Source organism: Cherax quadricarinatus, chromosome 8 (genome assembly GCF_038502225.1).
Source record: "Cherax quadricarinatus isolate ZL_2023a chromosome 8, ASM3850222v1, whole genome shotgun sequence".
Lineage (NCBI taxonomy): Eukaryota > Metazoa > Arthropoda > Malacostraca > Decapoda > Parastacidae > Cherax > Cherax quadricarinatus.
This window is the reverse complement of record NC_091299.1, coordinates 10084683-10098312: the sequence shown is the minus strand read 5'-3', so window position 1 is coordinate 10098312 and position 13630 is coordinate 10084683. Positions and strand designations below refer to the sequence as shown.

The 13630-nt window shown below is 38.9% G+C and overlaps 1 protein-coding gene across 5 annotated transcripts in view; it reads right to left on the bottom strand.

Annotated features, from left to right (window-relative positions):
- Gpat4 (Glycerol-3-phosphate acyltransferase 4) overlaps positions 1 to 13630 on the bottom strand; it is a 188395-nt gene that overhangs the window by 16601 nt on the left and 158164 nt on the right. For 4 of the 5 annotated variants that reach the window (XM_070082848.1, XM_070082851.1, XM_070082849.1 and 1 more), the window contains 2 exons: positions 7472 to 7705; positions 1389 to 1646 (listed from right to left, as the gene is read on the bottom strand). In XM_070082848.1, coding sequence (XP_069938949.1) covers positions 1389 to 1646; positions 7472 to 7705 — 492 coding nt within the window. The remainder of the gene's footprint in view (positions 1 to 1388; positions 1647 to 7471; positions 7706 to 13630) is intronic. The other variant, XM_070082850.1, reaches the window with a different exon arrangement.

Genomic DNA, 13630 nt, shown 5'->3' with positions numbered 1-13630 from the left:
CCCATTCTCTCACACGTGGGCCTACCAGCTTTCTCCTGCTTGATTTGAAGCTGCTAGAATTTATGAGTATATATACGTCAAACACAGTACCTCGTAAGACGTATATATACGGCCGCGACAGTCAAAGGGTTTCGGCCGTACTAGTACGGCTTACGACCCAGGGTTTTTGACGTACTAGTGCGCCTAAATTCTAGCGCCCTCAAATCTAGTGGGAGAAAGCTGGTAGGCCTACATATGAAAGAATGGGTCTATGTGGTCAGTGTGTGCAGTATAAAAAAAATCCTGCAGCACACAGTGCATAATGAGAAAAAAAAAAACTTTGACCGTTTTTTTGGAATAAAACAGCGACTTTGCACTGTATTTTTGCATGGTATTTATTGTTGTATTTTAGTTTTCTTGGTCTCATTTTATAGAATGGAAGACATACTACAGAAATAGAGATGATTTTGACTGGTTTTATAATGAAAAGTACCTTGAAATTGAGCTCAAAGTAGCAGAAATGTTCGATTTTTACCAAAGTTCAAAAGTAAACAAATCATGCTGTGTGTCCAATACACGTCAACTGGCAAGTCTAATATTCTTTCGCAAGTGCGTCAATATTATTTATACCATTTTTTACACTAATGCAGTAGTCTGCATAACAGTAAATCTTCTATTTTTTATGAGAAAAATTCAAAGTGGAAAGCAAAAGAATGCAAGAGGGGCCTTGAGACGTGACTAATGAACAGAGGAAATGTCATTTTAGTGCCAGGAATGTCCTTCTTGTTTATTCTGGACCCTATTCATAAATTGGCATCTTTTGAAATTTGTGTGAAATTGGCAAAATTGCTAAATTCTGACCACTGTACTGGATAGTTGAAACTGATAAATGGGTGGTTTCTTGCACTCATTCGATAGAAAAAAATGGAGTTCTAGTGAAGTATCCATGTTTTTTGTTGACTAGTACAGTGGAATTGGCCGAAAATGGGGCTCAAAGTGGGCAAAATCGCCGATGCGTAAACATCGCCGAGACTGCTAAATTCGCAAGAGCATATTTCTCCAAGTTTTCCATCAAATTTAAAACTTTTGGTGTCATTATGATCGGGAAAAGATTCTCTATCTTTTCATAAGATAATTTTTTTTTTTTTAAATTTGGCCGACCCTGAGAACAAGTCTCGGAGAGGGCCTGTCGACCCTCAAAGGGTTAACTGTAAAACATTCATGGCAGTGTTGCCAACAAGTGATATTTTATTAACTTCACCACCATAAAATAATTTTTTTTTTTTTAATTCTGTTTAGAAAAAAGGTGCTTTCAAACTAAGAATTTTTCCCTAAAATTTTGCCAAAAAAGGGAAATTAAAACTTAAGACCTGTCACAGTTAAGGGGTTAAAATAAAAAAAAAACTCACCTTGATAGCAACAGGATATATGATACCACCGACTTCAAAAGTTCCTTTTTTAAACTGCATCACTGATGTGTTGTTGATGCAAGTACCTTCAGGGAATATTAGTATAGGAAGTTTATCGGGATCTTCAACATGTTCTCTCAATCTTCTTGCTACTGCAAAGCGATCTTTGGCTTCCGAACGTTCAAACCAGATGTGTGCTGAAGCCCGGGACAAGGCTCGTTGAAATATACTTAGGAACCCTCCATGCCTCTGACCAACCTATGAAATACAGTACTTACAATTTATTAATGAAAGTTATAATAAATAAAAAAAAAAAAGGAAATTTACAATTAATTTATACACAAGTACTTCAGAGTTGAGGAATAATAAGAATACATAGAGTTGATGACCAAGAATTTTTCTTGAATGAAAAGCAGTAATCAAAGTAGCAAGTACCAGGTACAAAGTTAATGGTTATCTTGATGAGGGCCTTTATATATTGCTTTAAAATTTAAGCCTGCTATTCACACAAACCTGTACACGAGTATATAACATGTACTTACACAAGCATGTGCTTATGTGCATGCGTGTATGTGTGTGTATGCACACACTGAGGAGAGGGGAATGAAAGTGCCTGAGAGATTCTTCATCAATCTAAACTTTGCATAATTTACCTAAAATTCTGAGAACTGTACACAAAACTAAGAATAAAAAACATACAAAATTACTCTGAAATATTGCATACACTATACTTGTGAAAACACTAAGCATTTACCTCTTATACACACCAGCAATATGACAGCTCAAACAATACCCAATCAGCAAATCTCTTTTGCAAGAGATTTACAGAAGCAGCAATAAAGCTCTTAGTACAAACACTTATTTTATGAAAGGCCCAAAATCTCCCAATTTCTACACCAGTCTTCACTATCCAAGGAATAATTAAGACAAGTAATCCACAGTGCCAGCCAGACAAGTGTGATTAAGACCAATGAATGTTAGTAATAAAATGAAAGTTTTTTTTTTTTTCTCTCTCAACAAGTCGGTCGTCTCCCACCGAGGCAGGGTGACCCAAAAAAGAAAGAAAATCCCCAAAAAGAAAATACTTTCATCATCATTCAACACTTTCACCACACTCACACATTATCACTGCTTTTGCAGAGGTGCTCAGAATACAACAGTTTAGAAGCATATACGTATAAAGATACACAACAACATAAAAAATATTTATCCTGTTGTACATTTGTCATGTAAGCATTTCTCACACAGTACATAAATATACATATCATGGTTGCTCAATTATCTAAACTGTGTGTAACACAGCTTAAGTCAGATACAAGGCCATCTGGATTGACCTTCATGAAGCTGATATTCACGAAGAGTGCACACACCCTAGCAAAAAAAAAAAAAAAAAAAAAAAAAAAAAAAAAAAAAAAAAAAAAAAAAAAAAAAAAAAAAAAAAAAAAAAAGTGATTCATGGACAGACTGACAAAACTAAAGCAAAACCAAGTGAGGTAGGAAGAACTTTTATACTAATTAAATAAGGAAAATGAGTATCAGAAGGATGAGATGAGGTGGTCTGGACATGTAGGAAAGATGGAGAACAATAGGTTGACAAACAAGGTGTATAAATTTAGGATGGAAGGTAGGGATCTTCCAAGGAATGGTTAGAGGGAAGGGATAAGAAGAGGATTTGAGTTTTAAGGGTTTGAGTATCCAGCAGGTTTGTGTGAGCATATTAGATAGTGACTTAAGACGAGTTTTTTTTATAGGACATTCTGTGAATGTGAGCAAGGTAACCTTTATGTAGGGGTTCAGGGAAATCACATAGCTATATCTGAGTCCTGGAGGTGGAAAAGGCTGTGCCCACCCTCTGAAGGAGGCATGAGGGACTGTGCAGACAGAGGGTAACCTGAGAGTGATGTCAGCATATTTCTGGAAATATGGTAATTGAATAAATGGTGAATGTGTTTTCTTAATGGCTCAAATTTAGTTTAAATTTGACTCGCCATCAAATTTAAGCTAAACTATGTTATGTAGACAAGGTTAAATTGCGCTTATTAAAGCAACGTTAGGCAAGCTGTCAATGTTTTGGTACAACAAATTTTTTACACAATTTTAAAATAAAAAAAAAAAAAAACAGCAGTAAATGCATAAGAGAAAATATTAGGATATTGGTTCCCTTCTGGCAAGACAGTGGGTGATGTCCAGTGTATTAAAAAAAATTAGTCAAGATATCTTTCCAGGGAAGTTCTTTCTAAATGACCAATTTGTTTTATTCTGTGCAAGAAAGGTATAAAATACCGACAATGTCAAAGTTAAGACACATCTGCAACATCTGGATATCTTTATTGTAGACGTTTTGCCATCCAGTGGCTTTACCAATACTTGTCAGATGCTGCAACATCATGGTATCTTGGTTCAGAGAACATCTACTAGACCTTCACGGCTGCTACAACTAACCCATCCCTTTGGGAAGGACCTACTTCCACTGGGGAATCCAGTCTACCAGTGACTATGCCCTCGTCTGCTACACGTCCTTATCCACTGACGCCTATATAACCGCCAGTCTTCTTGCCTTTGCTCCAGATTCTCCTCCACCATGATGCTGTGAACACTGACACCAAGGCTGAGGGACTGATTACCTCATCTTTTGTATATAGTTCTATGTACTGTCTTCTAATTATGTCCTAGAATCTGTATTGATAAAGCCACTAGATGGCGAAACGTGTACAATAAAGATAACCAGATGTTGCACATGTGTCTTAACTTTCACATTGTTTTATTCTGCTGGTGTGCACATACATGCATGTGTGTAAAGAGATCTAAGAGGACTGGGCTGCAAGCATTGGTGTTTGCTTCAAGCTTAACATGCAAAAGTAATGAAAATATACTTTTGGAAACAAAAATTAAAGAAAAAAGCAACCTGTCTAAACTACTGTTCACACAGGATTCAAAATGCACTCAAGGTTACTTTTAAACACCCTAATATAAGAAAATGTCAGCAAAATTGGTTGGTAAACTTAGCATTACAAACATGGGGAAATAATCTGTGTTACAGGTGAGAAATGGCCAAGAACATTCATTCGATTCATTTCCATATATGTTTGTATTATCACTGTACATGCTATGTTGCACCCTCATATAAGTTAATTATGCCAAATACAGACACAAGCTAACAACACAAAGTAGATTTTCTGTAAATTCTATCTGAAATTTCAAGTTACTATATAAAAAGGGAAAAAGTTTTCTACTCTCCCACACAATTCTTATTATAGTTTTTACCTGTGAGATCCCTGTGACCATTTTCAAGAGTTGTGCCCTCACAGACTGGCCTCAAGCCAGGCTTTGTTGACTTCCTAGTTAACCTGGCTGTTTATGATAGTAACCCACATGCCCATACCACCACTACAGCCCAGCTAATCAAGAATTTATAGAAGGTAATTATCCAATTTCAGCTAGAAAACTCTTAAAAATTATTTACGCAATATCTGTTAATATAGTATAAATATCCTGGATCAAAAATTTCTTAATTTATCATTTTGTTTCCACAATATTTGTTACCATAGTAGGGCAACCCAAAGAAGCAAACAATTTTCATTCATTCAACAACTGTCTTGTAGAAGAATGGTATACAATACCGACAAGATGAAATTAACAACTGTCTTGTCAGAAGTGTGCAGACTTACAATTTAAATAATTATGCGAGCTGCAACAATCTTGCCCATCCTTTCAAATGTGGTCACTATACTTCCCACCTCCAAAAAAGTCAGGCTAACTGATTTTCCCCCCCATGTATCATCTTAAATGGTACTCTGCTCACTTTTCAACAGCATGCCAAATCCCCAAAAAAAAACTTTTTCTCCACTTACTTTGATCTGCCATGTTTACTCATACCTGCTGCATACTCCAGCCTTAACACTCCAGCCCTTCCCTATTCCCTACAACACTTTGTGGGACATCCCCTACCCTTCCTACCATCCATGTTGTCATAAATACTGGCATACAAGTCAACCTCTATTTTCTCTCACGTAAATTCTGGTTTAGGCCTTTGCCCACCATGCAAGTCAACCACTGACAAAGAAAAAGCCATCAGGGCAAATAATAATAATAATAATAATAATAATAATAATAATAATAACTAATAATAATAATAATAATATAAAAAAAAAGGTCCAGTAATTGACTAGACAAATGCATGAGTAGAAATAGGTAAACACAGAGCTTGATTAACATAGCCAGTAGACCTATGACAGTGCTCCTCTATTATTTTCTTATTTTTAGAGTAAATGTATCAAATTACATCTCTCAGCAATCAGATTAACATAGGCAACCTTGCACCTTTCAACTTGTATCTCTTCAGGTGCAGTCACATATCCAGTACATACCGTAGAAGTGTTAGTGTTAACAATGAGAGTCGCATGGCAGCACTGAATAGTTCTGAACTAACTTCACAACCCTACTTACATGAAGATATTTACAATAAATAAATAACTTTGCTGTAGTGTATGTAAAATGACATATCTACAGAATGCTGGTGGGAAAATAGAATGAGGGGATTTAAGGAAACTTGAGTAGCCAGACTTGAATTCTGTAAGAAAAGAGTACAGTGACTAACTCTCAAAATTGCAATGACAATTGCAAACAAACCATACCATGGGCGGGGACTGAACTCATGGGGATTGAGTCATGAAACTCCAGGCCAGCGTGTAAGCCACTAGGCCTGCTGGCTACAATAAGATTCATCCAACTAGGTATATTTCTATACACCATGGAGAGGCTAGCACAGGCCCCACTGTGACCACAAATGCAAGATTTTACAGATGAATCTCCCCAGCATAGTCGTGATGAACTCTAGCTCTAGTCCCCTCAAAGCCGTCGTCATGACTCACGAAATTGTAATGACATGGTAATGGTATGGTTTGTCTGCAATCGTGTTATTACGATTTCGTGAGTCATGACAACAGCTTTGAGGGGTTGAGAGCTAGAGTTCATCATGGCCATGCTAGCAGGAGATTCATCTGTAAAAACTTGCATTTGTGGTTACAGTGGGGCCTGTGCTAGCCTCTCTATGGTGTATAGAAATGTACCTAATTGTATGAATCTTATCGTAGCCAACTGGCCCAGTGGTTTACGCGCTGGCCTGGAGTTTTATCACTCACTTACCACAAGTTCAATCCCTGCCCTTGGTATGTTTACTTTTTTTTTTTTTTACAATGACTGTACAAAGAAGGATAAGTGAAGAGTCTGCATATCAGGTGATCACTGGAATTGTGTTGTCTGTGTTACTGGAAAGACATCCAAAGAACAAATGACTAATGTGTTTTTCTTCTGTGGGTGATTCTACTTGGATGAGAGAGGAGAGAGGAAAACTTAGTATTAAACAAACAATAAGCATGCATCTATTTCTGAAAAAGAGCACTTTGGCTCTTGCACATACATTTTTCTTTTTAACCTAAATAGTCATCTCCCTCCAAAGCAGGGTGACCCAAGGGAAGAAATACATTCACTGTCATTCACTCAATCCCTGTGTTACCAGAAGTGTGCTGACATCACAATTCAGATGACCTTCCAAACATCTACACACTACTTTTTTATAATGTTTATACAGTAGGACCCCAGTATCCGCGGGGTATACATTCCAAGGACCTGCTATGGATACCGAAATCGTGGATAGTAGCAAACCCTACATGCAAGTCCAAAACATACCTATTATGAAGTTCAATTGATAAATTATGCACAATATGTTGAGAATTATCACTTTCACTGATGAGAAGCACTTCATGGCTTCTCTTAGGCTTTGAAGAACTGCCAGCTTCTCTACTCTGTGATTTGGGGCCAGTATTATGCAAAATTAAGAGATATTTTTGGGCCACAGTAAACCATGGATAACTGAAACAATGAATACCGACTCATTGGATATGGGGTTCTACTGTACAACTTTTTGACTAAGCTAAATACTATGAAGCACTGCACATATGTTAACAATAATAAACCAGAACATTCACAAACAATGCTCATTACTGTACTTTAAATACTCAACAAAGAGGCCTATTGAAAAACTTGAGCTATAAGAGAGAAAACACATGAAACAACTGACATACCATATCATATGTATTATCACAAGCCAACACCAATACATCAATGGGCGTAGTGTGGTTGGCTACACAGATACCTCGCCGGGGAATATTTTCTTTGTTGTGATAAGTACACACCAGAGAGAGTGCCCCACTGAGAAAGTCAAAGCAGAAAACTGATACACAGCTGTTCAGTCTCTTCTTCATTTTGCTTTCAGGGAGGCAACCCACGAAGTACGTACACGCTACCATGACAACAATCTGCAAGACACAGTAAAGCCCCAAGCACTATAGACAAGCATACCACAAGTAAATGTACATCAGGTGGTGGTGGTGGTGGTGTCTACATTGGGCAGTACTAAACTAGTGAATAAAGGGACACTTACAAGAAGACTCCAATGGCTACCACACAAACATGAGAAAAAACCATGTGTAAATTTCATAAAATATTACATGCCATTTAACTGGCATGCTACCTTTTTTTCCCCACACTGAAAGCAAGGAGACGAAGATATTACAGCTATTAATGATACAGTATAATTCTTTACAAACTTTACTGTTGAACAATCAAATACCAACCAACAATGCTGGACATTTTCCCAAATACATCTCATATTAGGAATAAATTAAAATAGTTTCCCTGGCTTTCACCAAGACTAAAGAAATTAATGAAGATGTAACTGGCATCTCAGTAGTAAGCAAAAGTTGTGAAGTAGAAATAGGATGCAGAGTATGACAGGTACAGTACAACAAATTATTATATTTTTTAAAATCAAGTTTGCAGCATTAGTTTTCCCAAATTACACACCCTCAGTAATTTTACATTTTGCAAAAAACTTCTTTTGTAATATAACTACAAAAAGAGTCCTTTCCCTTTCATATTTAGTATCAAGCTAAATTTTTTGTACATTACCACTAATTTTAATAAATAACGAATCCCACTTAAATAATCGTTTGTTAAGATTTCCCTGAAGCACTGTAATACGAGATTTCCAAAAAACACGATGTAGTGTATCATATTCATAATACAGCTCTCCTCACTTTACAACAGAGTTTCGTTCCTAAGACCACGTCGGTAAACAAATTCATCGCTAAGTGAGGAGCATAATATGCTGGTAGTGGATTTATGTCAGCCATCCTTGATATTGTTTTAATGTCATGTTTGCACCATTTATAACATTACTGGTATACAGTGGAACCTCTACTTACGAGTGCATCCACGCGTTTTTTCCCAGATATGAGCAGTTGCTCAGTTGAATTTTTGCTTCCAGATCAGAGTGAAAATTCCAGATGCGAGCAAGCCTCAAGGGAGGTTCCTTGATGCTGGTGAGGGGCTCTTGCTCTTGATCTAGGGAATTGGATCTCAGTTGTTTGTTGGACTATCTTATTGAAACATGGGCTATGTATTATGGAAAGATGCTTCTTAATGTACACCAAAAATGAAAGAAATTGGACCATAAATAACGGAGTCCACTCCTCAGCCATTAGCCGCCCCTTAGCAGTTTTTTGTATGGTTTTATGGTTGTATTCTCATTTTTTTTTATCTCATTTGATAGAATGGAAGATACATAACTGAAATAGATATGATTTTGATTGGTTTCACGATGAAAAGTACCTTGAAATTGAGCTCAAAGTAGCAGAAATGTTCGATTCTTTGGTGATGTTCAAGAGTAAACAAATGACATCACTGTCCATTCCAGTATGCAGTCATAAATGGGTTGACATTATTGTTACAATTACAGTGGACCCTTGATAATTGTAAGGCTTGAAAGTCATAATTTTCGAAAATCATAACGTTATTTTCATCAAAACATTGACTCGTGAATCATCGTTTGACTCGCAAATAGTCATTCGTCCCAGACGCGTACTCACGGCTCCTAGCCGCCTCGCACCCCCTTCCCAGCCAGTGTGGCATTGTTTACCTGTGAGTGACGGTCCTCTCACTTGTTCATACTAAATATTTTATAATATTCCATTCATTTTAGTGCTGCCAACTGCTAAATAAGCTACCATGGCTCCAAAGAAAGCTGCTAGTGCCAGTTTTGGAAAGATCACTTCAGTATCCTCCATTGCATAAGCCTTATAGGTAAGGCTTGGGAGGGAGTGACTGCCAGGACTTTGAACTCTGCTTGGAGAAAATTGTGGCCAGATTGCATCCACAAGAGAGATTTTGAAGGGTTTGGGGCTGACCCTGACGAGCCTATGGCAGTTGTGGAATCTATTGTGGTATTGGGGAGTTCCATGGGGTTGGATGTGAGTTTGGAGGATGTGGAAGAGTTGGTGGAGGACCACAGTGAAGAGCTAACCACTGAGGAGCTGCAAGAGCTTCAGCTGGAACAGCAACAGACCGCAGCTCAGAACACTGCTGCAGAGGAGGAGGAAGAGAGATGGAAGAAGTTGCCTTCTTCAGAAACTAAAGAGATTTTTGAAATGTGGGGTAGGATGGAAAGATTTATGGAGAAACATCACCCCGACAAGGCTGTTGCATGCCATATCGGCAACTTGTACAGTGACAAAGTCTCGGCCCATTTTAGGGAAGTTTAAAAGAGATGCCAGAAACAGAGCTCTCTGGACAATTTTTTTGTGAGACAGGGCTCCAGTGACTCAAGCTGGTCCTAGTGGCATTAAGAAACAGAGAAGAGAAGTAACCCCAGAAAAGGACTTGGTACCTGAGGTGTTGATGGAAGGGGATTCCCCTTCCAAACAGTAAATAATCCAATCTCTCTCCTCCTCCAGTCTTCCATACACTAAGAAGAATCGCCAATAAAGGTAAGTGTTATGCTGTTAATGTTTCATTCATCATGTCCCATTGTACTGTGTATGTACTATGTCTATATTCCATGTAAAAAAATTTTTTGTTTTAATACTTCTGGGTGTCAGGAACGGATTAACTGTATTTACATTATTTCTTAAGGGGAAAATGGTTTCGAAAATCGTCAATTTCGAAAATACAGTGGACCCCCAGTTCGCGAAGCCATTGGTATCCGATAAATCCGGTATCCGAAGCATTATATCACAAAAAATTTGCCTCGGTTCCCGTTACAAAACCCGGTATGTGATACGATTCGTACAAGACGTGTCCACGTGTGGCCTGAACTGCCCCGTGTGTGCCAGTGTTTACAAGCCAGCCAGTGTGCGTGCATCTAAGGATACATTCGGTACATTCCATATTATCCATATTATGACTGTTTTTGGTGCTTGTTTCTGCAAAATAAGTCACCATGGGCCCCAAGAAAGCTTCTAGTGCCAACCCATTGAGACCAAACGTGCTAATGACCATTGAAATTAAGGAAATGTGTGCAAAGTGGCTTGAAGAAAATCACCCTGACACAGCTACTGCAAGCCGTGTTGGCAACCTGTACACTGACAATGTTGTGAACCACTTTAGGAAAGTCATAAAGGAACGAGAGGTACAGGCCTCTATGGACAGATATGTTGTGCGACAGAAGTCCAGTGACTCTCAAGCTGGTCCTAGTGGCATTAACCCTTTGACTGCTTCAGGCCCCTCTCTGAAACTGTCATTCTATGTCGCCAAATATTCGAAAAAAAAATATTTTTTCTTATGAAAATGTTAGGAATATTTTTAGTAGTGTTTTAAGCCTAAAAAAATTTTTTTGCCATCAGTACTTACCGAGATATAGAGCCGCAAAGTTTGCAGAAAGTGACGTGCGTACGGTAACAGCGGTGACTGCCGCCCACCCGGTATTCTTTTATTTACTCTAATTCAAAGGTTTCTTGCATTTTTCAATATTTTTCTGTTCCAGGTAACTTATGTGGCCTGTGAGACCAATGTAAGGTGCATTCTTCAAATATACACTCATTGTTTACAACACAATAACAGAACAAACTTTATCACTATTAGTTTGTGTATACACTTTGTTTACACAAACAAACAATACAAAACAATGTTTATTACTATTGTTCCATAATATATATACATATGTACAGTCACTAAACACGTTCCTAGAACTGCTGCAGCTTGTGGAACTCTTTGAAATATGGGTATATGCAGAGGGGCACTTCACACTCCTCACACATAAAACGAGTGTCTCTGCGTGTTTGTGGGTGTTTTGTGGTATGCATACATACATAACACCTCTTCTGAGCATTTTTCTTGGCAGTAGTAGGAGGCAGTTGTATGGGGTAGTGATCACCAGGCCTCAAACGAGATGACGTCTGGGGGCGCTGGTCTATTGCAGGAGTTGCTCCTTGGTACTTTGCAATTATTTGTCTGATTACTGACAGGCAAAATTCACCATATTTTGGTGTTTTGTTGGTCTTCAACTTGTATATGTTATAAGCATTTAGCATAGAGATATCAACAAGATGGAAAAAAAGTTTTATATACCACTTATAACTCTTGCGTACAGTCTGCAAACCCAATCTGCATGTCACATTTGTCCACTAAGCGCATATTGAGGTTGTAGTCCATGACAGCTGCAGGCTTTAGAATGGGTTCATTGGTCTCTCTGTTGTCCCTGCCACTGGGTACCATTTCGTTTGTGTGAACTGATGTCAACAATGTGACATCACGTTTGTCATGCCACCGAAATGCCATGATGTCATTGGCAGCAAAGGCTTGCACCTCACCTCTGCGAGTGCCAGCGTTGAACCTTGGCATATGTTTACGATTACCACGCACTGTGCCACACACGTCTGTCAAGTTCACTCACAAGAAATCACTGAGTAAGGGGCTTGTGTACCAGTTATCAGTAAATAACATATGCCCCTTACCAAGATATGGTTCCATCATTGTTCGAACCACATCACCAGAGATACCCAATAACTTCATGGTATCTCTCAAAGTATTACTGCCAGTGTACACAATGATATCCAAAACTAGACCACTCCTGCAATCACACAGTACAAATAGCTTTATACCAAAGCGTTTCCTCTTGCTTGGTATATATTGCTTGAATGAGAGTCTTCCTTTGAATAAAATCAAGGACTCATCAATAACAAGCTTCCTGAAGGGATAAAAATACATGCAGCACTTTTGTTTCAGGTACATAAACACATTTCTGATCTTATATAACCTGTCGGTTCTGTCAGGCCTGGTTTTGTCTGAAAAGTGTAACATACGTAACAGTATCAGGAAACGATTGACACCTATAATGTCACTAAAACCTGGAGTTGAAATCAGGCGTTCTGTTGCCCAGTATGTGGTGACAGTGTGCTTATACACATGTGGCATAAGCATTATTGTGGTAAAAAACAGGTACATCTCTGCCACAGTTGTCTCCTTCCACTTGTGTAGCCGTGATTTTGGTGAGAGAATTGTATTTGCCATGGTGTAATCACAGTATGTGTGTTTCCCTGACAATGATGTCCACCAGGGGTTCATCAAAGAATAACTCAAAGCAGTCCAGTTCACTGGCATTGTTCCCAAGTGGACAAGATGGCTTTATTCCACTTTGTGTTTCATCAAAGTCATGGGGACTGGGAACAAACTCGTCACCATCCTGCCAATCCCAGATGCGGTCTGATGGTGGGGTCTGGATATTGTACCGTGGTTGTGGTTGTGCAGGTTGTGGTGGTGCAGGTTGTGGGAGTGTGGGGTAGGGTGAGGCTGGTTGTTGTGCTGCGTCAGCAGCGTGGGTAGTAGCGTGGCCCGCTGATGGTGCCACATGGGCCGTGCCACCCTCACTATCACCACCACTGCCTCCTCCCTCACTGTCACCATTCATACCCATCGTTACAAAATCGTCATCTTCACTAACAGGTCGTGGTGTAGAGCCACGGGATGTGCTCCCAGAGTTTCTCCTTCCCCTTGGAACAACATATGAAACACTACCAGACCGCATGCTACGTCGTACATACTGCCGCTTCACTGGGGAATATTCATTCTCACTGTCACTAAACTGCTTTCAATGACCTTAAAATCACTATCACTATCACTGCTATCATCTGGGTGTTGTACACGACCAAATAGTTTCCTCTTTCGTCCTGGTACAGGTGAACGTGAACGTGAACAAGCCGGCACAGCACCAGAGGTGGAAGGTTGTGGGTCATCTGGATTTTCATCACTAATTACATTATCCTGGGCACTTTTTCCAGTAACACTCACTTCAAAACCCTGGAATTCACTGTCACTGACATTTTCATCGCTATTAGAGCTATCACTTGGTAACAAAAGACCTCCAATCCGCCGAGGAGTGAGGAACTTCTTACCGAGAGGCATGGTGA